The sequence below is a fragment of the Emys orbicularis genome, chromosome 2, assembly GCF_028017835.1.
Source record: "Emys orbicularis isolate rEmyOrb1 chromosome 2, rEmyOrb1.hap1, whole genome shotgun sequence".
Lineage (NCBI taxonomy): Eukaryota > Metazoa > Chordata > Testudines > Emydidae > Emys > Emys orbicularis.
Genome location: NC_088684.1, coordinates 299,827,610 through 299,853,276, shown reverse-complemented (window position 1 = coordinate 299,853,276; position 25,667 = coordinate 299,827,610). Strand labels below are relative to the sequence as shown.

At 60.2% G+C, this 25,667-nt stretch overlaps 1 protein-coding gene across 3 annotated transcripts in view; it reads right to left on the bottom strand.

Moving 5' to 3' along the window:
* The window catches only part of AGAP3 (ArfGAP with GTPase domain, ankyrin repeat and PH domain 3), a 213,330-nt gene that overhangs the window by 106,345 nt on the left and 81,318 nt on the right, over positions 1-25,667 (bottom strand). For all 3 annotated transcript variants that reach the window (XM_065399676.1, XM_065399677.1, XM_065399673.1), the window contains exons 2-6: positions 15,546-15,604; positions 10,382-10,469; positions 10,074-10,159; positions 9,336-9,477; positions 7,640-7,774 (exon numbers count right to left, since the gene is read on the bottom strand). In XM_065399676.1, the coding sequence (XP_065255748.1) occupies positions 7,640-7,774; positions 9,336-9,477; positions 10,074-10,159; positions 10,382-10,469; positions 15,546-15,604 (510 nt within the window). The remainder of the gene's footprint in view (positions 1-7,639; positions 7,775-9,335; positions 9,478-10,073; positions 10,160-10,381; positions 10,470-15,545; positions 15,605-25,667) is intronic.

Sequence of the window (25,667 nt, the reverse complement as noted above, 5' to 3'; positions counted from 1 at the left end):
CAGCCGAGCTCTATCCTCTTTGGACCCCCCCTTCAGGTAGTTGAAAGCAGCTATCAAATCCCCCCCTCACTCTTCTCTTCTGCAGACTAAACAATTTCACATTTGAGTTCCTTCAGAACTCTTGGGTGATACCATCTGGTCCTGGTGACTTATTACTGTTTAGTTTTTCAATTTGTTGCAAAACCTCCTCTAATGACACCTCAATCTGGGACAGTTCCTTAGATTTGTCACCTAAAAAGAATGGCTCAGGTTTTGGAATCTCCCTCACATCCTCAGCCGTGAAGACCAATGCAAAGAATTCATTTAGTTTCTCTGCAATGTCCTTATCGTCCTTGAGTGCTCCTTTAGCATCTCGATCGCCCAGTGGCCCCACTGGTTGTTTAGCAGGCTTCCTGCTTCTGATGTACTTAAATTTTTTTTTGCTATTCCTTTTTGAGTCTTTGGCTAACTGTGCCTCAAATTCTTTTTTGGCCTTCCTAATTGTATTTTTACATTTCGTTAGCCAATGTTTATGCTCCTTTCTATTTTCCTCACTGGGATTTAATTTCCACTTTTTAAAGGATGCCCTTTTGCCTCTCACTGCCTCTTTTACTTTTGCTGTTTAGCCACAGTGGTGCTTTTTTGGTTCTCTTACTATGTTTTTTAACTTGGGGGATACATTGAGGTTGAGCCTCTATTATGGTGTCTTTAAAAAATATCCACGCAGCTTGCAGGGATTTCACTTTTGGCGCTGTACCTTTTAATTTCTGTTTAACAAACCTCCTCATTTTTGTGTAGTTCCCCTTGCTGAAATTAAATGCTCCAGTGTTGGGCTGCTGTGGTGTTTTCCCGCCACAGGGATGTTACATTTAGTTATATTATGGTCACTATTACCAAGCAGTTCAGCTATATTCACCTCTTGGACCAGATCCTGTGCTCCACTTAGGACTAAATGAAGAATTACCTCTGCTCTGGTGGGTTCCAGGACTAGCTGCTCCAAGAAGCAGTCATTTAAGGTGTCAAGAAATTTTATCTCTGCATCCCGTCCTGAGGTGACATGTAGCCAGTCAATATGGGGATAGCTGAAATCCCCCATTATTATTATTGAGTTTTTTATTTTAATAGCCCCTCTAATCTCCCTGAGCATTTCACAGTCAGTCACAGTCACTATCACCATCCTAATCAGGTGGCCTTATGTTCTTATGATAGTGGGTTGATAACCAGAGCTGAATGGGGTCAGGTGGGGAGGGGCTGAGCAGTGATGGGTGGGGAGCAGGGACTAGTAGGACATGGGGAGAGACACACTGCTGTGCTCTCAGACAAGATCGTAACCGCTCCTTTATACAACACTAAAGGCAGCATTCATTCAAAACTCTCCCTGAGCCAGCAGCATCGGGCCCCAGAGCACACACTGCTTACCTGTGCTAGCGGGCTCCTCCTCCTGCCAAACTGGCTTGGTCACTGTCTCTGCTACTGTGTCCGGATCCTGAGAGGCACTGAACAGATCCTGGCATCCCAGCAATATCTCAACCGCACCCCTTGTCCCTGCACTCACAGACCCAGCACTCTCCCCTCATTCCCAGTCTATGGCCGCAGCAGCGTGTGAAGCCTTTGTGCTGTCCTGCTGCATCTCAGACTGGCAGAAAGACGAACACTGAGAATTCATTCCAGAGCTTCAGAGAGCTGAGGGGTCCCACTGCTTCACCCCTGCTACCCCGACCCTAACAACCAGAACCGACGTCCCTTCCCTTCTCCACAGCTCTCCAGAGCCCGGAGCGGAGCAGAGTGAATTCAGCACAGCCCATCTCCCCGTTGCCTGCACATCGGCTACCTCCAGCAGCACGCTCAGAGGAAGGCCTCCGAGACGTGCCAGCAACAGGAGTAGAAGGGAATAATCATCACTCAGGATGTTGATACTGGCAAAATGGGTGACAAAAATTGAGCTCCATGGCACCTGCAGTGCTATTGCACATGGAGGAGGCTGTAGAAAACTTGATCCCTGCGCAGCAGAGTGAAGGAAGCAGACCAGACAGGTCACAGACTCTCAACGTTTAATCTCAGAAGGGACCATCAGATCATCTGACCTCCTGTGTCTGATGGATCATTCAGTTTCACCCAGGGATCCCTGCACTGAACCCAGTCACTGGCGCTTAGATAAAGCATCTTCCAGAAAGGTCCCCAGTCTGGATCTAGAGACATCCGGAAATGGAGAACTCACCGCTTCCCTGGGGAATTTGTTGCAGTGGTTAATCACACTGTTAAAAATGTGCACCTCATTTCTAGTTTGAATGTGTCAGGTGTCAGCTTCCAGCCAGCGTTCTGCCTGTCTCCACTAGAGTACAGAGCCCTCTAGTGCCCAGGTACGTGTACACTGTAGTCACGTCACCGCTCAGTCCTCTTTGTGAGAAGCTACGCAAATCGAGCTCCTGGAGCCGCTCCCTGCCAGGCATTTTCTCCAGCCCGTGAATCATTTCTCTCTTTTCTGAACCCTCTCCAGCTTTTCAACATCCTTTTAAAAATGCAGACACCAGAACTGGCCGCAGTGTTCAGGATCGGTCTCACCAACTCTGCACAGAGGTAACATCACTTCCCTACTCCTATTCCCATTTATACATACAAAGATCACACTAACGCTTTTGCCTTAGCATCACACTGGAAACTCACAGACAAAGTCCACAAGAGACCTCATCATCAACTAGTCTGATCTCCTCCGACACCAATCTTCATGTCGTCCACAAATTTTATCAGCAGTAATTTTCTATGGACTTCCAGGTCGCTGATGAAAATGTTGACTAGCATTGGGCCAAGAACCAATCCCTGTGGACCCCGCCATTCAATGGTGACTCTCTACTGATAACTACATTTTAAGATGTCAGCCAGCTCTTAATCCATCTGATGTGCGCTTCATTGATACTGGATCATGCTGATATTTTAATCAGAATGTCGCGCAGTGGGCTGTAATGATTGGGCCTAGAAATTAATCCTCATTGTAAATTCAACTGTAAGAAGTGACTGAAAGTTCATAAAATGTCACAATGAACACACTTCACCCTCATGACTGCCTCCCCCAGCCCCTGCTGGGACCCCGGACCTTCTTCGTCCTAATCCTGAGAGGTGCGCTGGCCGCACTGGGCCACAGAGAGGGAGCCGGATGACTCCAGCGCCAGCTATTCCCGAATGCCACCTGCGGTGTGAGACTTTGGCTCCCCCCCCCCACACACACACACACGTGTCCTTCCCCTTCCCAGCCTCACTCCTTCTCTTTCCTAGCCCTCTCCTTTTTCCTTCTGCCTAACGGGAGCCCGGCTTAGCCGGCCAAAATGGGGTATTTCGCAACACGGCCGTAAGCCTGAGACCTGAAAGCGGCATCTAAAGCCTGACAGCCTGTTGCTGGTACAAGTTTGCAAGGCCTCGGAGTGGCTGACCAGCCAAGCGCTGGCCCCTGTTTCTCCAGCAGGGGAAGAGGGCAAGTGAAAGTCGACAGCTAACACAGAAGCTGCATTTTCTCCGTTTTCTTTTCTCTCCCCTTTCCTGTGTGTTTGGCTTGTTTTGTCTTCTAGGAAATGGGATCAGACTTTAGCAACAACAACCGCTCCAGCTCATCCATCTAATTATGTCTGTGTTCCGTTATTACCATCTGTGATACCATCTCAGTGACGGTCAAACAAGGGGGTTCCTTCTAAAATCTCTCCCCAGCTAAAGGGAAAGGGAGAAGGAATGTTGTTAAAATGAGAGCCTGATTTAATAGTTAACCTTTCAAGGGCTGTAACTGTTACTCCTTCTTTTCTGTGGCTTTAATACAAGGTTAACAAGAGTGTTTAGTGGAGTGTTTGCCACGGTGCTAAGCAGGCTGCGGTCTCTGGATACCAAACCTCAAACCTTGTTTAAAACTGTTTAATGTTGGACAGCGACTGGGCCATGCTTACACCTTACATCCGTGTCCCTAGCCTCTGTTTGTCAGAAGCTGGGAATGGGCGACAGGGGATGGATCACTGGATGATTCCCTGTTCTGTTCATTCCCTCTGGGGCACCTGGCATTGGCCACTGTCGGAAGACAGGACACTGGGCTGGATGGATCTTTGGTCTGACCCAGTAGGGCCATTCTTACGTTCGGGCCACATAGTCCATCTAAATCAATACGTGGTACCAGGGGCGGCTCCACATGGAGACGTGGTGTAACTCTAAAGCACACTAGCCTGATGCACACTCACTGGCCAAGCAGGCCCTGCTGCCGTGCACTAATGGTGCTGTAGTGTGCTCTGACCTACTGCTGTGTGAGCACCAGGAACTGACAGTGCGCTGTGCGGCAGGCCAGGTTGCTCTAGGTTTACATCCCCGCTTGCCGCGCACTAAGGGCACGTCTACACGTACAGCGCTGCAGCAGCGATGCCGACGGGAGAGAGCTCTCCTGTCACTATAATAAAACCACCTCCGCGAGCGGCAGAAGCTGTGTGGGGGAGAAGCTCTCGTGCTGACACAGCGCTGTGCACACCGGCACGCCTGTTGGTGTAACTCATGTCGCTCGGGGTGGTTTATTCACACCCGAGTGACATCAGTGATGCCAACATAGGCTATGTCTACACTACAGCCTCCGGGTGGACAAGCCCTAAGCCCTGGTCTACACAACATGCTTATGTCGGTATAGCTACATCACAAGGCACTTATCGCTCTGTCGATGGGAGAGCTTCTCCTGCCAACCTAGCTACCGCCTCTCGGGGAGGCGGGATACCTACGCCAACAGGAGAAGCTCCCTCGCCCGTCGGCGTAGGAACATCTTCACGAAGCGCGACGGGGCGGAGCTGCACCAGGGCAGCTCTGTATGTGGAGGCAAAGCTTTACGTCAGACGCCTATTTTCCATACACCCATCTCGACTGGCATTAATGATATTCCCATCCTTCAATTTATCCACTGAATCCTGTCTCACTTTCCCCAGGACGGGTGCCAGGCTAATGGGCCCATATCATCCCTCTTGCCTTTCTGAATATTGGCACAACAGTGATACTCCTCCAGTCTCCTGGAATGTCCCCAGTATTCCAAGATTTATTAAAAACTATCAACCGTGGGCCAGAGATCTCCTCAGCCAGCTGTGGTAGGACTGCTGGGTGCATGTTATCTGGGCCTGCTGATCTGAACTTGTTGATCCCTAGCAGACATTGGCTACTACTGGAGCTAGTAGGCCTGGCCAGTGCACCACGGGATGGTAGTGGGGGGACAGTTTGCACCCCAGGGCTATTAGACCAGGGATCCCCTTCCATCCTGGCCCTGCACTGGTGGAAGCGGAAGCAAATCTAACTCCCAACTCCCAGGGGGGGTGATCTCGCTGTGCAACGTGTGTGGACAAGTGTGCTCTGGGTATGCTAGTGCGAGCACACAGTGGTTAGTGTCACCTCTCTAGTGTCAGTAACGCTTCACCAGGCCAGCTCCTCTGCTGTCTGCCCCACTCGCTCCCGGCTCACAGTCATGTGTCCCTGGGGCATCACTGCATTCGTTCTGGCTCAGCTCCCCTGGTGCTGCTGTCACCAGCTCAGCTCCACGCTGGGAGCCCTGGTGAGGTGATGCCCAGGCATTCGTTGGCACTGCAGGCACTGAGTGACAGACAGCCGCTCTCAGCAGGGTTAGCCTGCATCAGGGCTGAAGCAGCAGGAGCCCCGACCTTCGCTACAATCCAGCCCCCTCACCCCCCATTCTGCCATTTCCTTCCAAGGCCTCTCACCCCCTCTGGATCACTTCCCTGGCTTGGCTGCGTTCGCTTCTCCTCCCGGCTGACCAACACCTCGCAGCCTCCTTCCAGGTCACTACTGAAAACCAGCCCCAGCCCTTTGCCAACCCTGCCCCCAAGTCCTCACAGCCCCAGGAGGGAGCTTAGGGTCATGGGCCCCCTTCACAGGCTGAGAGGTGAAGTAACTTGCCCAAAGGGCATCAGTGTCTGGGCCCACACTGGACACCTTCTTCAGCTCACCCCTTTGCTGGGGATCGGTATCTGCCGAACTGCCCTGCAGCCAGCCTCGGCCCAAGGCAGAGGGTCGTCCTCCAGCTGATTTCAATGAATTTCCAAGTCAGATTTAGTGATACCTGGTACCAGACACTTCCCAGGAACCTGCTTCCCTCTGGATCCTGTCCAGAAACAACCTAGTTTGTCTGGCCAGCTCCCCCCTGCAAGCCCCTCCACGCTGCTCACACTCCAGGGGCTCACAGCTGTTCTAGAGAGCGGGTGAGACATACAGGCAGGTGCCAGCTATCACAGACACTTCACCCAGAGCTGAAGCTGCGGGGCACACTGGTGAGTCCCTCGCAAGTGCACGAATTGGCGGTGTCTGGTACATTCAGTTCGCTAGTTCCCATAATCTCCCAGAACACACACTGCCCAGGCCCACTGCCCTGTGTCTCGTCAGACGATCCTTTATCCATGTTTCATCCAGGTCTCCACTACATCCTAACTGTCCAGACCTCCTCTCGATAGCAGCTCTGGATCCCCGCCATTTTAGAGCCATCACTTCTGCCACCCCCTCCTGGTTTATCTGTGGCCATATCATGCTCTCTCTGGGTCAGCCCATCCCACTTACCTGGGATGGCCCCTCGGTAGGAAGTCATTAGGCCAGGAGCAGTGTTTCCCAGCGGGGCAGTGTGGGGAGGGGGATGTCAGCAACCCCCAGGAGGTCCGAAAGCACCGAACGCTTTATTGCAATCTAAAGCCAAGAAAATCTGGCTCCTCCACTCCCTGCACACCCGGCCTGTCGAGACCACGTATTCCCTGCCAGCCTCCCAAAGGCACACGATTCAATACCAGGATTATCACTGCTACACTTCCTTCTCTTCCTTCAGAAGGTGAATCCTCTAACCCTCAGCTCTTGGATAGCCTTTTCCCTGCAGCCCAAGAGGCTTTGCAGAGGGGGAGCAAGACTAGCTTACAAAAGGGGAAGGACACACCCACAGTCAGTGGCAGCATCAACCGGGGCCCTGCCCACTAGACCACACTTCCCTCTTCTAGGACCAGGAGAGGAAGAACTCAAGCCCGGCCGCAGTGGATTGCATTGCACCCTTGTGTTCCTTGCACTTCCACTCCAGCTGCCCCTTGCTCCAACCAGCCTCTCCCATGTCAGCAGTGCACTGTCCTTTCCAAACCTCCTTCCATGCCACCCTCTAGGCCTGCAGCCCCTTCCTCTGTGGCACAGTTCTCCTCCTCCTCCCATTCCCCTGCACGCAGCTCCAATCCATCCGGCCACACAGCCCCTGCCAAGCTCGCCCTGGAGAGACGGGGTGGGAAGGGAGAGCCGCCTTTGCAGCGTCTCTCCCAAGGAAGGCTCCGGCTGCAAGCCCCTGGAGCCCCCTGCTCCGTGCAAGCGACAGCAGCAGCGTTTCTACCCCAGCTGTTCCTGTGCTCTGTTCCCTTGCTCGGGGCAGCTGCTCCGGCCAGCAGTTCGGCTGCTCCCCTCCCCACAGCACGTCTAGATACAAAGGGTTCAGCTGGATTTCCTCTGCCTCCCAGTACATTTGCAATCGCCCATTTCTCCGGCCTCGCAATCCCTTTGGCTCACACAGGCCCCCTGGGAGAGACAAGCACTCCAGCGAGCCAGTCGCAGGTATCGAGGGCTGCAGGTGCCAGAGCACCGTATCTGCGGGAGAGCGAGGGGGCAGGGACGGGCGCAGCGCCGCAGTTACCATCCTGGAAGACTCTCTCGACGTTCAGGCCGTAGGTGGCACAGGTCTCGTAGTACGTGCAGCGCTTCAAATCGTTGGAGAGTTTGCGGGCCCGAGAGTCATCGATGACACGAGGATTGGTGGCACTGATAGCGTCTGGAAACCAAAGAGAGGAAGAGTTAGAAAACAGGTTTCCACACCCCCATCCCACCCTGGAGCCCCCCAAGATACCAGGGTCCCACAGCACATTCCCGGGGTCCCTCCAGCCCCATCGAGGGCTAGGATAACCAGCTCCAAAGCCCAGGCCCCATCTGTCTCGGGCTGAGATAGGCGGGTTCCACAGCACGTTATTGGAAACCGGACAGCCCTCGTCCTCCCCACCACCCCTGCCTCCAGATTCCCCGGTTCCACAACCCACGCCGGGGGTCCGAGGACTTGGGTCGGAAAGGTACCGTCCCCACCCTGCAGACACCACTGACGATTCTCCGCTAGCTTTAATTCCTTGTACCCTAACCCTAGGAATTTCTCAACCCCCCACAAGCACTGGAGCTCTGGCTACAGCACCCCCACTGCCACTCCCATGCCCAGAACAACCTCCCCGGCCCCTGGCAATCCCACTCCCCACCCGCCCCGCCCTTCTGTCTACAATCACAGGCACACATCAAGGTTTCAGAAGTCCTGGAGCTCTGGCTGTCCATGCCGAAGTCCCCCACCCCCTCCCGCCTCCACCCCCTGCCCTGCGTGCGTGTTGGCTAACATGTGTGGGACCCCTGCAAGGCAGGACTTGGCCTCGTGGCCACATGGACCATCCTGCGCGAGGCAGAGGCAGGAACGCTAATGCCAGCTCTAGGCCTTTGCAGTCTGAGAGGCGTCACTTCCACCAAGGCTTGAGAGCCTGAGCCGCAGCCGGAGCAGCCTGGGATGCTGGCTGCCAGCTGCAGCCTAGCGCGGACGTGCCCCAGGCGCCTCGTTCACCCCCTTCTGCTGCAGAACGGCCGGCTTCTGCCTTGTGCCCCCGGTTCTGACCGAAGGGGAAGCTCCTCCCGGCTCAAATCCCCTGGCCAGCCCCGCCCACAGGAGCCCCCATGCACCCAGTCACCTTCCCCCGAGCCCACTGTGCCAGCCTGGGCAGGTCTGCCCGACCCATCTCCTCCTCTGCACCTGGCACTGGCAGGACCTGGAGAAGTTTCCCTGCACCTTCAGTCTTTGCCCAGGGCCCCGAGAGATTCATCCGCCTATCACACCGGCCTTGCTGGGCCATGCGGGCCTGCTTGGGCTGAGATCCTTGGTGAGCCCCTAAGACCCCCTCTCCACCCTCTGCCTGACTCCAGCCTCCTGCGGGGGGTGCCAGGACACCTCAGGGGGGCCCAGAGCTGGGGTGGGGAAGGTGCCGGACGCCTCAGCATGGCCCAGAGCGGGGGTGGGGGAGGTGCCAGACGCCTCGGAGGGGCCCAGAGCTGGGGTGGGTAAGGTGCCGGACACCTCAGGGTGCCTGGGAGGGAGGGAGAGGCAGCAGCTGGCCCCATGTGGCATGGTGTTTGATGTTCCCGGTGGGGCTTGCCGCCCCAGTGCAGGACAGGCTGGGTGGGGGGAGCGACTGGCCCCCCCAGAAGTGAAAGCCCAGGCCCCACACGGAGTCCCTGTGAGCCCCTTACAGGCAGGGCCAGCCCTGGCACCCCGGGGTGTCTCGGCAGCGCTCGCCCTGGGTCCCTCTCACCTTGCGTCCCCACCAGGACCATGGGCACCTCGGCCGTGCTGCGGTAGCTGCAGAGCCGCAGGTAGTAGTTATACACCGTCTGGAAGCTGATCTCGTCCTCCAGGCTGAAGACAAACACCACGGCGTCCACCCAGGCGGCAAACTGGGGGAGACACCGACCATCAGCCCAGCGCCTGCCCCACTGAGCCCCCACCCCAGCGCCTGCCCCACTCCCTGCACCTGCCCCACTGAGCCCTCGCCCCGCTCTCTGCAGCCCTGCGCCTGCCCCACCAAGCCCCTGCCCCGATCCCTGCACCCCAGTGCCTGCCCCATTGAGTCCCTGCCCCACTGAGCCCTCGCCCCGCTCTCTGCAGCCCTGCGCCTGCCCCACCAAGCCCCTGTCCCGATCCCTGAACCCCAGTGCCTGCCCCATTGAGCCCCTGCCCCACTGAGCCTCCGCCCTGCCCCCTGCAGCCCTGCACCTGCCCCACCGAGCCCCTGCCCCAATGAGCCCCCGCCTCATTCTCTGCAGCCCAGCCCCCCTGCTGAGCCCCACCCCGCTCCCTGCAGCTTTTAAGCGTTTCCTGGTCTCCCATCCAACCCTGTTGTGAGATCCAAACCCCCTGACGCCTCCAGGACAGGGCCTCTTCCCGGACTGACGGCCAGGCCAGCGGCCTCCTCTCCTTCCCCATAGCTCTCTGCTCCTTGCACAGGGCTCTCAAGGGGCAGGATTTGTGCGGGGGAGAGGGGAGCTCTTACCTGGAGCTCGGGGGGGCCCCCTTCATCTCGAATCAGCAATAGGTAACTCTGACCATCCACTACGATCTCCTTCTTAAACCGGCCACCTGGGGACAAGGCAAAGCAGCGCACTGAGCCGGGGGCGGGGGGTGAATGGAGGGTGCACACCTCCAGGGACACACCCGGGTGGGCAGACGCCTGGGGGCAGCTGTGAGGCTGGCTCTGCCCAGAGAGAAGTCTAGCTGGGGGGTCACCTCCTGAGCCAGGGATTAGGAGTCAGAGCCCAGAGCTCAGCATGGGGACAGCCCCCAGGAGGGCAAGGCCCTTACCTTCTGGGGACTCCTCCTGCACGTACGTGCCAGTCAGGTAGCGATGCACCAAGGCTGACTTGCCGCTGGACAGGTTCCCCACGATGCCCTGCAACACAAAGATGCGTGAAAGCGCCCTGCCCCCTCCGCGCTAATATCACTACAGGGCCTGGCCCATCGACACGGGGCCAGCACTGGCCAGGCCAGTGGGGGTGACACACACGCTTACTGCTCGGGCAGCAGGGCCCCCCTGAGAGGGCCCAGCCACTGCACACCCCAGCTTGCCATCCAGTGGCATTCTGGGGTTCACCAGGCAGAGCACTGCGCGGCCTGGCACTGGATGGGAGCGGAGAGCAGATGCCGGAGCCCTGCTGGCTCAAGGGAGGGTGGCTGAAGGTAAGTGGGCAGCCACCCCTCCACAGCCCCCAGATCTCCCGTTGCTTCGATGGACACTTGTGCTGTCAAGTCCCTGCCTGCCCCACAGGGGAGGAGACCCTTCTCCCAGCCTACACCAACCTCCCATGGGCCACACGACCAGTCACACGGCTCCTGATGCAGAGAAAGAGAGAAAGCGTCTGGCTGTGGGTCTGGCCACAGCTGCTCCCTGGGATCCAGCAAGGGGGTGTAAGATCTGCCCTTTCTCCGCCAGCAGCAGATCACACATTTACAAGCGGGGCTGGCTGCGCTGCCTGGAGTTACGGTTGCCTGACATGACCCATTATAAGCCTGTTTCCCGTTGCTAATGACTTTGCCAAACTTGAGCTGCCTGGGCTGAGATTTGCCAAGTCGGTGCCTGCTTCTGGCTGGCTCATTCAGGGCGTCGCCACAATAACATGCTGCTCTTTTGGAGAGCCAGCTCAGGCGCCAACAGGTAAAAACCATTTCTCTGGAGAGCTCTGGTGCCTGGGGGGTTGTAGCAGGTACTGGAAAGTTGGCACGAGGATAGTCCGGGGGTCAGGGAGGCACCTTCCACTGTCTGGGAAAACCTGGTCAGAGGTGGCCAAGTTCTAACCTGTAGAGTAGTCAATCCCCAATTGCACATGTCCAGTGCAGCTGGGTGCTGGCTTGTGCCTTCCTTTTCTGAACTGTCCATCTGCACTGAGCACGCTCCTCCAGCCCCACTGAGCGCCCCGCACAAAGACAGCATGGGTCCTTCACCTGCTGCTCTCCCTCATCAAAATCCCCCGGCCTAGGGAAAGCGGCACTTGGCCAGGAGCCGGGAGAAGGAGAGTTCTTACCGCACCTCTTCTCCTGAGGCTGTTCCTGGGTGCACGTCCCTTCCTCTGACCAAGGCCTCGTTGCCCCACACTGGGAAGCAGGCCAGTATCAGCCTGTAACTTTGCAGAGCTGGGAGCGTAACAGTGGGTAACGGAGCAGACCCAAGTCTCAGCTGCTTAGCTCTGCTTGAGGTTAAGATTTTGCCATAAGTGCTGTTAGTAAAAGTCACGGACAGATCGTGGGCAACAAACAAAAATTCACGGAAGCCGGTGATGTGTCCTTGACCTTTACTAAAAATACCCTGGGGTCGGGGGGACTAAAAGTCAGAGCCCCGCCAGGGACTGACCACTGGCCGCTGCTTCTGCCCCAGCCACTGCTCCTGTGATGGGGGCTGACCCAGCCCGTTGCTGCTTCGGCCCCAGGGGCTGCACCTGCGGCAGGGGCTGACCCAGCCCAGCCGCTGCTCCTGCCCTGGGCTGCTACTCCTGGGCAGGGGCTGACAGTTGCTCCTGCGCCTCTGCGGCCAGCTGAAACCGAAGAAGTCATGAAGGTCTATTAAAGTCAGAGAATCCGTGACCTCTGACAGAATCGGATCCTGAGCCACGCTGCCTCGCAGAAAGAACCTGCAGATCTTTGGCCTTGGCTAAGCTGTCTGTAAAGTGGGGCTACTCATGTATAAATAACCCAGTGTGTTTTGCATCTGCCTCTAGTGGCTGCTTCACAGAGGATATAACCTACCACTGCTGCTAGCTAATGTAGTTCCTCTGTTAGCACAAATGGTAGAGGTTTGCCCTGCACCCAGAAGTTCTGAGTTCAAACCCTGCTGGTGACTGAGGCAAAGATGCTCACAGTTGTATATAAATGAATTTTTCCCTCCATTTTTCTGTTTTCAAAAAAAACGCTAGGAAATTCCATCTCCGTAGCTAGGAAACCCGTGCACTGAACAAGTCATGGTCCTGTGGGAAACTCACCCAGACAAACCCAGTGCCAGAGTAGACACCCCAGGGACGAGGGAAGGCTCATTTCTGGCATTTCCAGACTCCCGAGTGCTCAACTTTGTAACCTGGTCCCATTCTTTTCTGACAGTTTTGTGTGTGGCCGGATAAATACAGCATGGTAGGAGACAGCATCCAGGTGCCGCACCACATCGGCTCTCCCCACCACTCTGAGCCCAAGCGGGCCTGACACTTGGAAGAATGGACAACCTGATCAATCTGGCTCAGGGTAACCTTGTGTGACGGGGTGTGACACCGCCATGCAGCGTGTGGCTGGGTGAGGGTTAACCCCCTGAGGAACGGCGACCACACCACGACTGCCCATCCACAAGGGGCACACGGCTGGGCTGCCCTGTGTGCCATTTTCTCCTCCTCCCCAGGTGCCAGAAGGAGGATGGCTGCTATGACTCTACAAGGACATGTGATGAGACCACGTCTCTACATTCCATCTTGGGAAGTGCTGGACCCAGGCGAGAGGGATTGGAACAACTGGGGATTCCAAGCTGTGAGCAAGTGCAGTTTGCCCCCTAAGAATCTGCAGCCTGCCTGTATCATCTCTTAGGGTGAGAATCTGCTATTCATATCCAATCTATCTAGCATATTAAGTTTAGTTTGCGTTTTTTGTTTATTTGCTGGGTGATCTGCTTTGATCTGTTTGCTATCCCTTATACTCACTTAAAATCTATCTTTTGTAGTTAATAAAACTTGTTTTTGCTTCATCTAAACCAGTGTGTGGGAATCATAACTCAGGGGCAAAGGCTGTTGCATATTCCTCTCCACATTGAGGGAGGGAGCAAATTTTATGAGCTTACGCTGTACAGTTCCCTGGGCAGCGCAAGATGGTATAATTCTGGGTTTATATTCCAGAAGGGGTGCATGCCTGGGGAGCTGGGAGTTGCCTTAACTGTAGCCTTCCTATGCAGGGGCTGGTCAGAGAGCCTGTATGTAACTGCAGCTGCGTGTGTCCCTACCTGTGTGTGTGCTGGTGAACATGCAGGCTGGAGAGGGCTTTGTAGCTTGTCACATCAGTACAGTGTGAGAGAGAGCCCAGGCTGGTGGGTCAGGGGGCTCAGCGGTACCCCAGTTCCACGTGGCGCCCCAGGGGGGAACCCGTCACACCCATCCCATGCCCAGGCCAGCTGTTCCAATGGGGCGTTATCCTTGCTGGGAAAAAATTTGCTTATTTCCAGTTTGAACTTTGCCGACATCAACTTCTGGGCTGTGAACCGTCCCTTTGCTAAGCTAAGCAGAATGAGCTTCTCCAGTCTCTCACTACAGGCCAGGTTTTCCAGACTTAAAATCCCTGAAGTTCTGTGCAGATAGAGAACAAGTCCCAGGCATGCTGAGGTGCCGCTGTCAGACCCAGCGCCAGCCAGGTGGGGTGCTGGCGAGAGGGCACCCACTGAGGGCCCGTGGGAGACTGGGCAGGACCTAGCCATGCCAGGAGCTCTTTGCCGGTGCGACGCACAGGGAGAGCTGGCCCCCGTTCTGAGCACATGCTGCACACCCAGCGAACTGCGCGGCAAAGGCTCGCACGGATGGGGCTCAGGCTCACAGGGACAAAGGGACCTGCCCAAGGTCACACAGAGAGTCTGTGGCATAGCCCAGAATTGAATCTGGGTCCCGAATTCTAAGGCCAGGTGGGAGACACACCGTCAGCGGGAGGGAAATCCAGGTACCTCGACACTGCTGCCAGGCCCAGGGCCACACACACGAGTGCCCTGAACGGTGCGAGGCTGCACGGGGGGGATATATGAAGCAGCCAACAGTAAGGCAGAGGGGAGGGGAGGGGAGAGGAGCTTGGTTCCCCCAGGCACTGCGGGAGCAGCACCTATCACCCTGTAACAGGACACCAGGAACAGATGGGGGCTGAATGGAGACAAACAATGGAACAGCTGACCAGGGGGAGGGGGGCAGAGACTCCATCACGCAGGGTGAATCCAGACCGGGCGTCTCTCTAACACACCTGCTCTAGTTCTGCCAGATGGGCTGGGCTGGGCTGGAGTCCCTGGGCGAGGGTCCCTGCTCTGGACTCTGCAGGAGGCTGGATGGGATGGGCAGGACGGTCCCTGGGGCTTTCACGTCTAAGGACCCAACCCCAGCCCAGCAGCCTTTCCTGTCTGTGACAAAATGAGTTTTCTTAATGTTTTGTATGAATACTGCGGGTGCCTCAGTTTCCCTTGTGTGTTGCACAAGTCTCTAGGTGGTGGGATAAGGGTGTGTGATCAGAGACCCCTAGAGGGCAGGTGTGACTGCCAGAGAAGGCCGGTGTCAACACTGTATCCTGGCAACTGATGGCCGGACCCCCTGCCACGAGTTGGCGAACGAAGCGAGAGGTGGAGACCAGGTGACCAGTTTGCCCAGGAAAGACACAAAGGCCGGAGTAGCGGCAGCTGGGTGTGCCTGAGGCTGGGTGGCTGGAAGCGAGTCAGTCTCCTGGTTTGGGACTCAGGGGGGAGAGTCCAGGGCTCTGGATCCCCCCCAAGATGGACTTGGCTGAATGTTCCTGCTCCCTGTGCTCACAAGCTCTGCTCTATGCTGGGCTCCTGGTGACTAATAACCCGTCTGTCCCACACTGGCTGGGAGTCACTGCTGGCTGCGGTTTGGGGGGCAGGGCCCTTTGGGGGCATGTGAGGCTTCCCCAGGTGTCCCCTACTCGCTGCGGGGTGCTCACGGTGTGAACAGGGGCTGAATGCTCCGAGGTCAGACCCAGGAGGAGGGGACTTGCCCTGGTGAGAGCACGTCCCAGGGGAGTCACGCTGCCAGAGGGCCCGTCTGACTTCATTCCCAGGGGTCCAGAGCACCCAGCCCCTGCACCCGACACCATCCAAGGGGACATGCACACGGCAGCCCTGCCCCACCTTCCGCAGAGCAGGGGGGTCTCACTCCCACCGCTCACAAGCAGGCACAGGCCCCAGCCACAGGCCCTCCAAGGGGCTCTGCAGGCAGAGCAGGCTGGGCCAAGCACTCACCACTTTGAGCTCAGGCACCGAGCGGCTCAGGGTCCATTCCTGGCTGTTCACAAACGAATCTGCAGAACAGAGAAAAGACGCCGTCAGCCCCTGGCTGGGGAGTTGAGTCATCAGCCCCCAGCATCCCCACCCTGCCCTGCCCTCTGCCCGCAGGGACGCCCTGGGCTCCCACCCCACACACGGAGAGGAGAGAACTGAAACACCCTCCCAGCACAGCAGCCGCCTCCCTGCCCTGCTCTGGGCCGCTGCACCCGAGCTCAGAGAGGCCACTCACTGAGGGGGAAGCAGCACAGGGCCCTGACTGAGCCCAGCAACCACCAAGGCGTAGGCCCCAGGTCTGCACTGGGAGCTCTGCTGGGAGCACCCCTTCCCCAGCACCCCATAGACCAGAACTGTGCAGGAGTGACCTCCAGGGGCACTCGGACCACGCGGCACCCCCCTTCCCCAGCACCCCATAGACCAGAACTGTGCAGGGGTGACCTCCAGGGGCACTCGGACCACGCGGCACCCCCCTTCCCCAGCACCCCATAGACCAGAACTGTGCAGGGGTGACCTCCAGGGGCACTCGGACCACGCGGCACCCCCCTTCCCCAGCACCCCATAGACCAGAACTGTGCAGGGGTGACCTCCAGGGGCACTCGGACCACGCGGCACCCCCCTTCCCCAGCACCCCATAGACCAGAACTGTGCAGGGGTGACCTCCAGGGGCACTCGGACCACGCGGCACCCCCCTTCCCCAGCACCCCATAGACCAGAACTGTGCAGGGGTGACCTCCAGGGGCACTCGGACCACGCGGCACCCCCCTTCCCCAGCACCCCATAGACCAGAACTGTGCAGGGGTGACCTCCAGGGGCACTCGGACCACGCGGCACCCCCCTTCCCCAGCACCCCATAGACCAGAACTGTGCAGGGGTGACCTCCAGGGGCACTCGGACCACGCGGCACCCCCCTTCCCCAGCACCCCATAGACCAGAACTGTGCAGGGGTGACCTCCAGGGGCACTCGGACCACGCGGCACCCCCCTTCCCCAGCACCCCATAGACCAGAACTGTGCAGGGGTGACCTCCAGGGGCACTCGGACCACGCGGCACCCCCCTTCCCCAGCACCCCATAGACCAGAACTGTGCAGGGGTGACCTCCAGGGGCACTCGGACCACGCGGCACCCCCCTTCCCCAGCACCCCATAGACCAGAACTGTGCAGGGGTGACCTCCAGGGGCACTCGGACCACGCGGCACCCCCCTTCCCCAGCACCCCATAGACCAGAACTGTGCAGGGGTGACCTCCAGGGGCACTCGGACCACGCGGCACCCCCCTTCCCCAGCACCCCATAGACCAGAACTGTGCAGGGGTGACCTCCAGGGGCACTCGGACCACGCGGCACCCCCCTTCCCCAGCACCCCATAGACCAGAACTGTGCAGGGGTGACCTCCAGGGGCACTCGGACCACGCGGCACCCCCCTTCCCCAGCACCCCATAGACCAGAACTGTGCAGGGGTGACCTCCAGGGGCACTCGGACCACGCGGCACCCCCCTTCCCCAGCACCCCATAGACCAGAACTGTGCAGGGGTGACCTCCAGGGGCACTCGGACCACGCGGCACCCCCCTTCCCCAGCACCCCATAGACCAGAACTGTGCAGGGGTGACCTCCAGGGGCACTCGGACCACGCGGCACCCCCCTTCCCCAGCACCCCATAGACCAGAACTGTGCAGGGGTGACCTCCAGGGGCACTCGGACCACGCGGCACCCCCCTTCCCCAGCACCCCATAGACCAGAACTGTGCAGGGGTGACCTCCAGGGGCACTCGGACCACGCGGCACCCCCCTTCCCCAGCACCCCATAGACCAGAACTGTGCAGGGGTGACCTCCAGGGGCACTCGGACCACGCGGCACCCCCCTTCCCCAGCACCCCATAGACCAGAACTGTGCAGGGGTGACCTCCAGGGGCACTCGGACCACGCGGCACCCCCCTTCCCCAGCACCCCATAGACCAGAACTGTGCAGGGGTGACCTCCAGGGGCACTCGGACCACGCGGCACCCCCCTTCCCCAGCACCCCATAGACCAGAACTGTGCAGGGGTGACCTCCAGGGGCACTCGGACCACGCGGCACCCCCCTTCCCCAGCACCCCATAGACCAGAACTGTGCAGGGGTGACCTCCAGGGGCACTCGGACCACGCGGCACCCCCCTTCCCCAGCACCCCATAGACCAGAACTGTGCAGGGGTGACCTCCAGGGGCACTCGGACCACGCGGCACCCCCCTTCCCCAGCACCCCATAGACCAGAACTGTGCAGGGGTGACCTCCAGGGGCACTCGGACCACGCGGCACCTCCCTTCCCCAGCACCCCATAGACCAGAACTGTGCAGGGGTGACCTCCAGGGGCACTCGGACCACGCGGCACCCCCCTTCCCCAGCACCCCATAGACCAGAACTGTGCAGGGGTGACCTCCAGGGGCACTCGGACCACGCGGCACCCCCCTTCCCCAGCACCCCATAGACCAGAACTGTGCAGGGGTGACCTCCAGGGGCACTCGGACCACGCGGCACCCGCCTTCCCCAGCACCCCATAGACCAGAACTGTGCAGGGGTGACCTCCAGGGGCACTCGGACCACGCGGCACCCCCCTTCCCCAGCACCCCATAGACCAGAACTGTGCAGGGGTGACCTCCAGGGGCACTCGGACCACGCGGCACCCCCCTTCCCCAGCACCCCATAGACCAGAACTGTGCAGGGGTGACCTCCAGGGGCACTCGGACCACGCGGCACCCGCCTTCCCCAGCACCCCATAGACCAGAACTGTGCAGGGGTGACCTCCAGGGGCACTCGGACCACGCGGCACCCGCCTTCCCCAGCACCCCATAGACCAGAACTGTGCAGGGGTGACCTCCAGGGGCACTCGGACCACGCGGCACCCGCCTTCCCCAGCACCCCATAGACCAGAACTGTGCAGGGGTGACCTCCAGGGGCACTCGGACCACGCGGCACCCCCCTTCCCCAGCACCCCATAGACCAGAACTGTGCAGGGGTGACCTCCAGGGGCACTCGGACCACGCGGCACCCCCCTTCCCCAGCACCCCATAGACCAGAACTGTGCAGGGGTGACCTCCAGGGGCACTCGGACCACGCGGCACCCCCCTTCCCCAGCACCCCATAGACCAGAACTGTGCAGGGGTGACCTCCAGGGGCACTCGGACCACGCGGCACCCCCCTTCCCCAGCACCCCATAGACCAGAACTGTGCAGGGGTGACCTCCAGGGGCACTCGGACCACGCGGCACCCCCCTTCCCCAGCACCCCATAGACCAGAACTGTGCAGGAGTGACCTCCAGGGGCACTCGGACCATGCGGCACCCCCCTTCCCCAGCACCCCATAGACCAGAACTGTGCAGGAGTGACCTCCAGGGGCACTCGGACCATGCGGCACCCCCCTTCCCCAGCACCCCATAGACCAGAACTGTGCAGGGGTGACCTCCAAGGGCACTCGGACCATGCGGCACCCCCCTTCCCCAGCACCCCATAGACCAGAACTGTGCAGGGGTGACCTCCAAGGGCACTCGGACCATGCGGCACCCCCCTTCCCCAGCACCCCATAGACCAGAACTGTGCAGGGGTGACCTCCAAGGGCACTCGGACCATGCGGCACCCCCCTTCCCCAGCCCTGTGGGCTGGAGGGAGAAGGAAACTCCAGGGAGGAGCCAGCCCCTTGGGGCCACAGAAAGTGAAGTTGGCAGCAGCAGGCAGAGAACAGCCGCACCAGGGGCTGCAGTGCTGGGCGGGAAAATCAGCAGGAGCCGTGGGCAGGGCGACCAGACGGCAAGTGTGAGCAATGGGGGAGGGACGGGGGGGGGACAGGCGCTGATAGGAGACAAAGCCCCGAATACTGGGACTGCCCCATAAAATCAGCAAAAAGAACAGGAGTACTTGTGGCACCTTAGAGACTAACAAATTTATTAGAGCATAAGCTTTCGTGGGCTACAACCCACTTCTTCGGATGCATATAGAGTGAAACATATATTGAGGAGATATATATACACACATACAGAGAGCATGAACAGGTGGGAGTTGTCTTACCAACTCTGAGAGGCCAATTAAGTAAGAGAAAAAAAACTTTTGAAGTGATAATCAAGATAGCTCAGTACAGACAGTTTGATAAGAAGCAAGTGTGAAAATACTTACAAGGGGAGATAGATTCAATGTTTGTAAAGTACTCCTGTTATTTTTGTAATGGCTCAGCCATTCCCAGTCCTTATTTAATCCTGAGTTGATTGTGTCTAGTTTGCATATCAATTCCAGCTCAGCAGTCTCTCGTTGGAGTCTGTTTTTGAAATTTTTCTGTTTTAAGATTGGCCATTCTATGACACACCTGCGGGTGGCTATCTTAAAACAGAAAAACTTCAAAAACAGACTCCAACGAGAGACTGCTGAGCTGGAATTGATATGCAAACTAGACACAATCAACTCAGGATTAAATAAGGACTGGGAATGGCTGAGCCATTACAAACATTGAATCTATCTCCCCTTGTAAGTATTTTCACACTTGCTTCTTATCAAACTGTCTGTACTGAGCTATCTTGATTATCACTTCAAAAGTTTTTTTTCTCTTACTTAATTGGCCTCTCAGAGTTGGTAAGACAACTCCCACCTGTTCATGCTCTCTGTATGTGTGTATATATATCTCCTCAATATATGTTTCACTCTATATGCATCCGAAGAAGTGGGTTGTAGCCCACGAAAGCTTATGCTCTAATAAATTTGTTAGTCTCTAAGATGCCACAAGTACTCCTGTTCTTTTTGCGGATACAGACTAACACGGCTGCTACTCTGAAACCTGCCATAAAATCAGGACAGCTGGTGACCCTGGGGGGGGTGATACACCCGGAGCCGCGATGGCAGAGGTGAAGGGATGCGGGGGGGGGGGGGGGGACGACACACGGACAGGTGGGGGCGGGAGGTTGGCCCGGGGGAAGAGGCAGGTGGGGGAGGTTGGCCCGGGGGAAGAGGCAGGGAAGATGCAGCCAGAGCCCTGATGCCAGGGGACAGGTGAGGGGACGCAGCGCGAGGAATAGGCAGGTGGGGGGAGGGGGCCGGGGGAGAGGCAGGGAAGATGTAGCCAGAGCCGTGATGCCAGGGGACAGGTGAGGGTACGCAGCGCGAGGAATAGGTGGGCGGGCGGGCGGGGGAGAGGCAGGGAAGATGCAGTCAGAGCCGTGATGCCAGGGGACAGGTGAGGGGACGCAGCGCGAGGAATAGGCAGGTGGGGGGAGGGGGCCGGGGGAGAGGCAGGGAAGATGTAGCCAGAGCTGTGATGCCAGGGGACAGGTGACGGGACGCAGCGCGAGGAATAGGCAGGTGGGGGGAGGGGGCGGGGGAGAGGCAGGGAAGATGCAGTCAGAGCTGTGATGCCAGGGGACAGGTGAGGGGATGCAGCGCGAGGAATAGGCGGGCGGGCGGGGGGCAGGGGAGAGGCAGGGAAGATGCAGTCAGAGCTGTGATGCCAGGGGACAGGTGAGGGGACGCAGCGCGAGGAATAGGCAGGTGGGGGGAGGGGGCGGGGGAGAGGCAGGGAAGATGCAGTCAGAGCCGTGATGCCAGGGGACAGGTGAGGGGACGCAGCGCGAGGAATAGGCGGGCGGGGGCCGGGGGAGAGGCAGGGAAGATGCAGTCAGAGCCGTGATGCCAGGGGACAGGTGAGGGGACGCAGCGCGAGGAATAGGCGGGCGGGGGCCGGGGGAGAGGCAGGGAAGATGCAGTCAGAGCCGTGATGCCAGGGGACAGGTGAGGGGACGCAGCGCGAGGAATAGGCGGGCGGGCGGGCGGGGGCCGGGGGAGAGGCAGGGAAGATGCAGTCAGAGCTGTGATGCCAGGGGAGAGGTGAGGGAACGCAGCGCAAGGAATAGGCGGGCGGGCGGGAGGGGGCCGGGGGAGAGGCAGGGAAGATGCAGTCAGAGCTGTGATGCCAGGGGACAGGTGAGGGGACGCAGTGCGAGGAACAGGCAGGTGGGGGGAGGGGGCCGGGGGAGAGGCAGGGAAGATGCAGCCAGAGCTGTGATGCCAGGGGACAGGTGAGGGGACGCAGCGCGAGGAATAGGCGGGCGGGCGGGGGCCGGGGGAGAGGCAGGGAAGATGCAGTCAGAGCTGTGATGCCAGGGGACAGGTGAGGGGACGCAGCGCGAGGAATAGGCGGGCGGGCGGGGGAGAGGCAGGGAAGATGCAGTCAGAGCCGTGATGCCAGGGGACAGGTGAGGGGACGCAGCGCGAGGAATAGGCAGGTGGGGGGAGGGGGCCGGGGGAGAGGCAGGGAAGATGTAGCCAGAGCCGTGATGCCAGGGGACAGGTGAGGGTACGCAGCGCGAGGAATAGGTGGGCGGGCGGGCGGGGGAGAGGCAGGGAAGATGCAGTCAGAGCCGTGATGCCAGGGGACAGGTGAGGGGACGCAGCGCGAGGAATAGGCAGGTGGGGGGAGGGGGCCGGGGGAGAGGCAGGGAAGATGTAGCCAGAGCTGTGATGCCAGGGGACAGGTGACGGGACGCAGCGCGAGGAATAGGCAGGTGGGGGGAGGGGGCGGGGGAGAGGCAGGGAAGATGCAGTCAGAGCTGTGATGCCAGGGGACAGGTGAGGGGATGCAGCGCGAGGAATAGGCGGGCGGGCGGGCGGGGGGCAGGGGAGAGGCAGGGAAGATGCAGTCAGAGCTGTGATGCCAGGGGACAGGTGAGGGGACGCAGCGCGAGGAATAGGCAGGTGGGGGGAGGGGGCGGGGGAGAGGCAGGGAAGATGCAGTCAGAGCCGTGATGCCAGGGGACAGGTGAGGGGACGCAGCGCGAGGAATAGGCGGGCGGGGGCCGGGGGAGAGGCAGGGAAGATGCAGTCAGAGCCGTGATGCCAGGGGACAGGTGAGGGGACGCAGCGCGAGGAATAGGCGGGCGGGGGCCGGGGGAGAGGCAGGGAAGATGCAATCAGAGCCGTGATGCCAGGGGACAGGTGAGGGGACGCAGCGCGAGGAATAGGCGGGCAGGCGGGCGGGGGCCGGGGGAGAGGCAGGGAAGATGCAGTCAGAGCTGTGATGCCAGGGGAGAGGTGAGGGAACGCAGCGCAAGGAATAGGCGGGCGGGCGGGGGCCGGGGGAGAGGCAGGGAAGATGCAGCCAGAGCCCTGATGCCAGGCGACAGGTGAGGGGACGCAGCACGAGGAATAGGCGGGCGGGCGGGCGGGGGCCGGGGGAGAGGCAGGGAAGATGCAGTCAGAGCTGTGATGCCAGGGGACAGGTGAGGGGACGCAGCACGAGGAATAGGCAGGTGGGGGGAGGGGGCCGGGGGAGAGGCAGGGAAGATGTAGCCAGAGCCGTGATGCCAGGGAACAGGTGAGGGTACGCAGCGCGAGGAATAGGTGGGCGGGCGGGCGGGGGAGAGGCAGGGAAGATGCAGTCAGAGCCGTGATGCCAGGGGACAGGTGAGGGGACGCAGCGCGAGGAATAGGCAGGTGGGGGGAGGGGGCGGGGGAGAGGCAGGGAAGATGCAGTCAGAGCCGTGATGCCAGGGGACAGGTGAGGGGACGCAGCGCGAGGAATAGGCGGGCGGGGGCCGGGGGAGAGGCAGGGAAGATGCAGTCAGAGCCGTGATGCCAGGGGACAGGTGAGGGGACGCAGCGCGAGGAATAGGCGGGCGGGGGCCGGGGGAGAGGCAGGGAAGATGCAGTCAGAGCCGTGATGCCAGGGGACAGGTGAGGGGACGCAGCGCGAGGAATAGGCGGGCGGGCGGGCGGGGGCCTGGGGAGAGGCAGGGAAGATGCAGTCAGAGCTGTGATGCCAGGGGAGAGGTGAGGGAACGCAGCGCAAGGAATAGGCGGGCGGGGGCCGGGGGAGAGGCAGGGAAGATGCAGCCAGAGCCCTGATGCCAGGGGACAGGTGAGGGGACGCAGCGCGAGGAATAGGCGGGCAGGCGGGCGGGGGCCGGGGGAGAGGCAGGGAAGATGCAGTCAGAGCTGTGATGCCAGGGGACAGGTGAGGGGATGCAGCGCGAGGAATAGGCGGGCGGGCGGGGGGCAGGGGAGAGGCAGGGAAGATGCAGTCAGAGCTGTAATGCCAGGGGACAGGTGAGGGGACGCAGCGCGAGGAATAGGCAGGTGGGGGGAGGGGGCGGGGGAGAGGCAGGGAAGATGCAGTCAGAGCCGTGATGCCAGGGGACAGGTGAGGGGACGCAGCGCGAGGAATAGGCAGGTGGGGGGAGGGGGCGGGGGAGAGGCAGGGAAGATGTAGCCAGAGCCGTGATGCCAGGGGACAGGTGAGGGGACGCAGCGCGAGGAATAGGCAGGTGGGGGGAGGGGGCCGGGGGAGAGGCAGGGAAGATGCAGCCAGAGCTGTGATGCCAGGGGACAGGTGAGGGGATGCAGCGCAAGGAATAGGCGGGCGGGCGGGGGCCGGGGGAGAGGCAGGGAAGATGCAGCCAGAGCCCTGATGCCAGGGGACAGGTGAGGGGACGCAGCGCGAGGAATAGGCGGGCGGGGGCCGGGGGAGAGGCAGGGAAGATGCAGTCAGAGCTGTGATGCCAGGGGACAGGTGAGGGGACGCAGTGCGAGGAATAGGCAGGTGGGGGGAGGGGGCCGGGGGAGAGGCAGGGAAGATGCAGCCAGAGCTGTGATGCCAGGGGACAGGTGAGGGGACGCAGCGCGAGGAATAGGCAGGTGGGGGGAGGGGGCCGGGGGAGAGGCAGGGAAGATGTAGCCAGAGCCGTGATGCCAGGGGACAGGTGAGGGTACGCAGCGCGAGGAATAGGTGGGCGGGCGGGCGGGGGAGAGGCAGGGAAGATGCAGTCAGAGCCGTGATGCCAGGGGACAGGTGAGGGGACGCAGCGCGAGGAATAGGCGGGCGGGCGGGGGGCAGGGGAGAGGCAGGGAAGATGCAGTCAGAGCTGTGATGCCAGGGGACAGGTGAGGGGACGCAGCGCGAGGAATAGGCAGGTGGGGGGAGGGGGCGGGGGAGAGGCAGGGAAGATGCAGTCAGAGCCGTGATGCCAGGGGACAGGTGAGGGGACGCAGCGCGAGGAATAGGCGGGCGGGGGCCGGGGGAGAGGCAGGGAAGATGCAGTCAGAGCCGTGATGCCAGGGGACAGGTGAGGGGACGCAGCGCGAGGAATAGGCGGGCGGGGGCCGGGGGAGAGGCAGGGAAGATGCAGTCAGAGCCGTGATGCCAGGGGACAGGTGAGGGGACGCAGCGCGAGGAATAGGCGGGCGGGGGCCGGGGGAGAGGCAGGGAAGATGCAGTCAGAGCCGTGATGCCAGGGGACAGGTGAGGGGACGCAGCGCGAGGAATAGGCGGGCGGGCGGGCGGGGGCCGGGGGAGAGGCAGGGAAGATGCAGTCAGAGCTGTGATGCCAGGGGAGAGGTGAGGGAACGCAGCGCAAGGAATAGGCGGGCGGGCGGGAGGGGGCCGGGGGAGAGGCAGGGAAGATGCAGTCAGAGCTGTGATGCCAGGGGACAGGTGAGGGGACGCAGTGCGAGGAATAGGCAGGTGGGGGGAGGGGGCCGGGGGAGAGGCAGGGAAGATGCAGCCAGAGCTGTGATGCCAGGGGACAGGTGAGGGGACGCAGCGCGAGGAATAGGCGGGCGGGCGGGGGCCGGGGGAGAGGCAGGGAAGATGCAGTCAGAGCTGTGATGCCAGGGGACAGGTGAGGGGACGCAGCGCGAGGAATAGGCGGGCGGGCGGGGGAGAGGCAGGGAAGATGCAGTCAGAGCCGTGATGCCAGGGGACAGGTGAGGGGACGCAGCGCGAGGAATAGGCAGGTGGGGGGAGGGGGCCGGGGGAGAGGCAGGGAAGATGTAGCCAGAGCCGTGATGCCAGGGGACAGGTGAGGGTACGCAGCGCGAGGAATAGGTGGGCGGGCGGGCGGGGGAGAGGCAGGGAAGATGCAGTCAGAGCCGTGATGCCAGGGGACAGGTGAGGGGACGCAGCGCGAGGAATAGGCAGGTGGGGGGAGGGGGCCGGGGGAGAGGCAGGGAAGATGTAGCCAGAGCTGTGATGCCAGGGGACAGGTGACGGGACGCAGCGCAAGGAATAGGCAGGTGGGGGGAGGGGGCGGGGGAGAGGCAGGGAAGATGCAGTCAGAGCTGTGATGCCAGGGGACAGG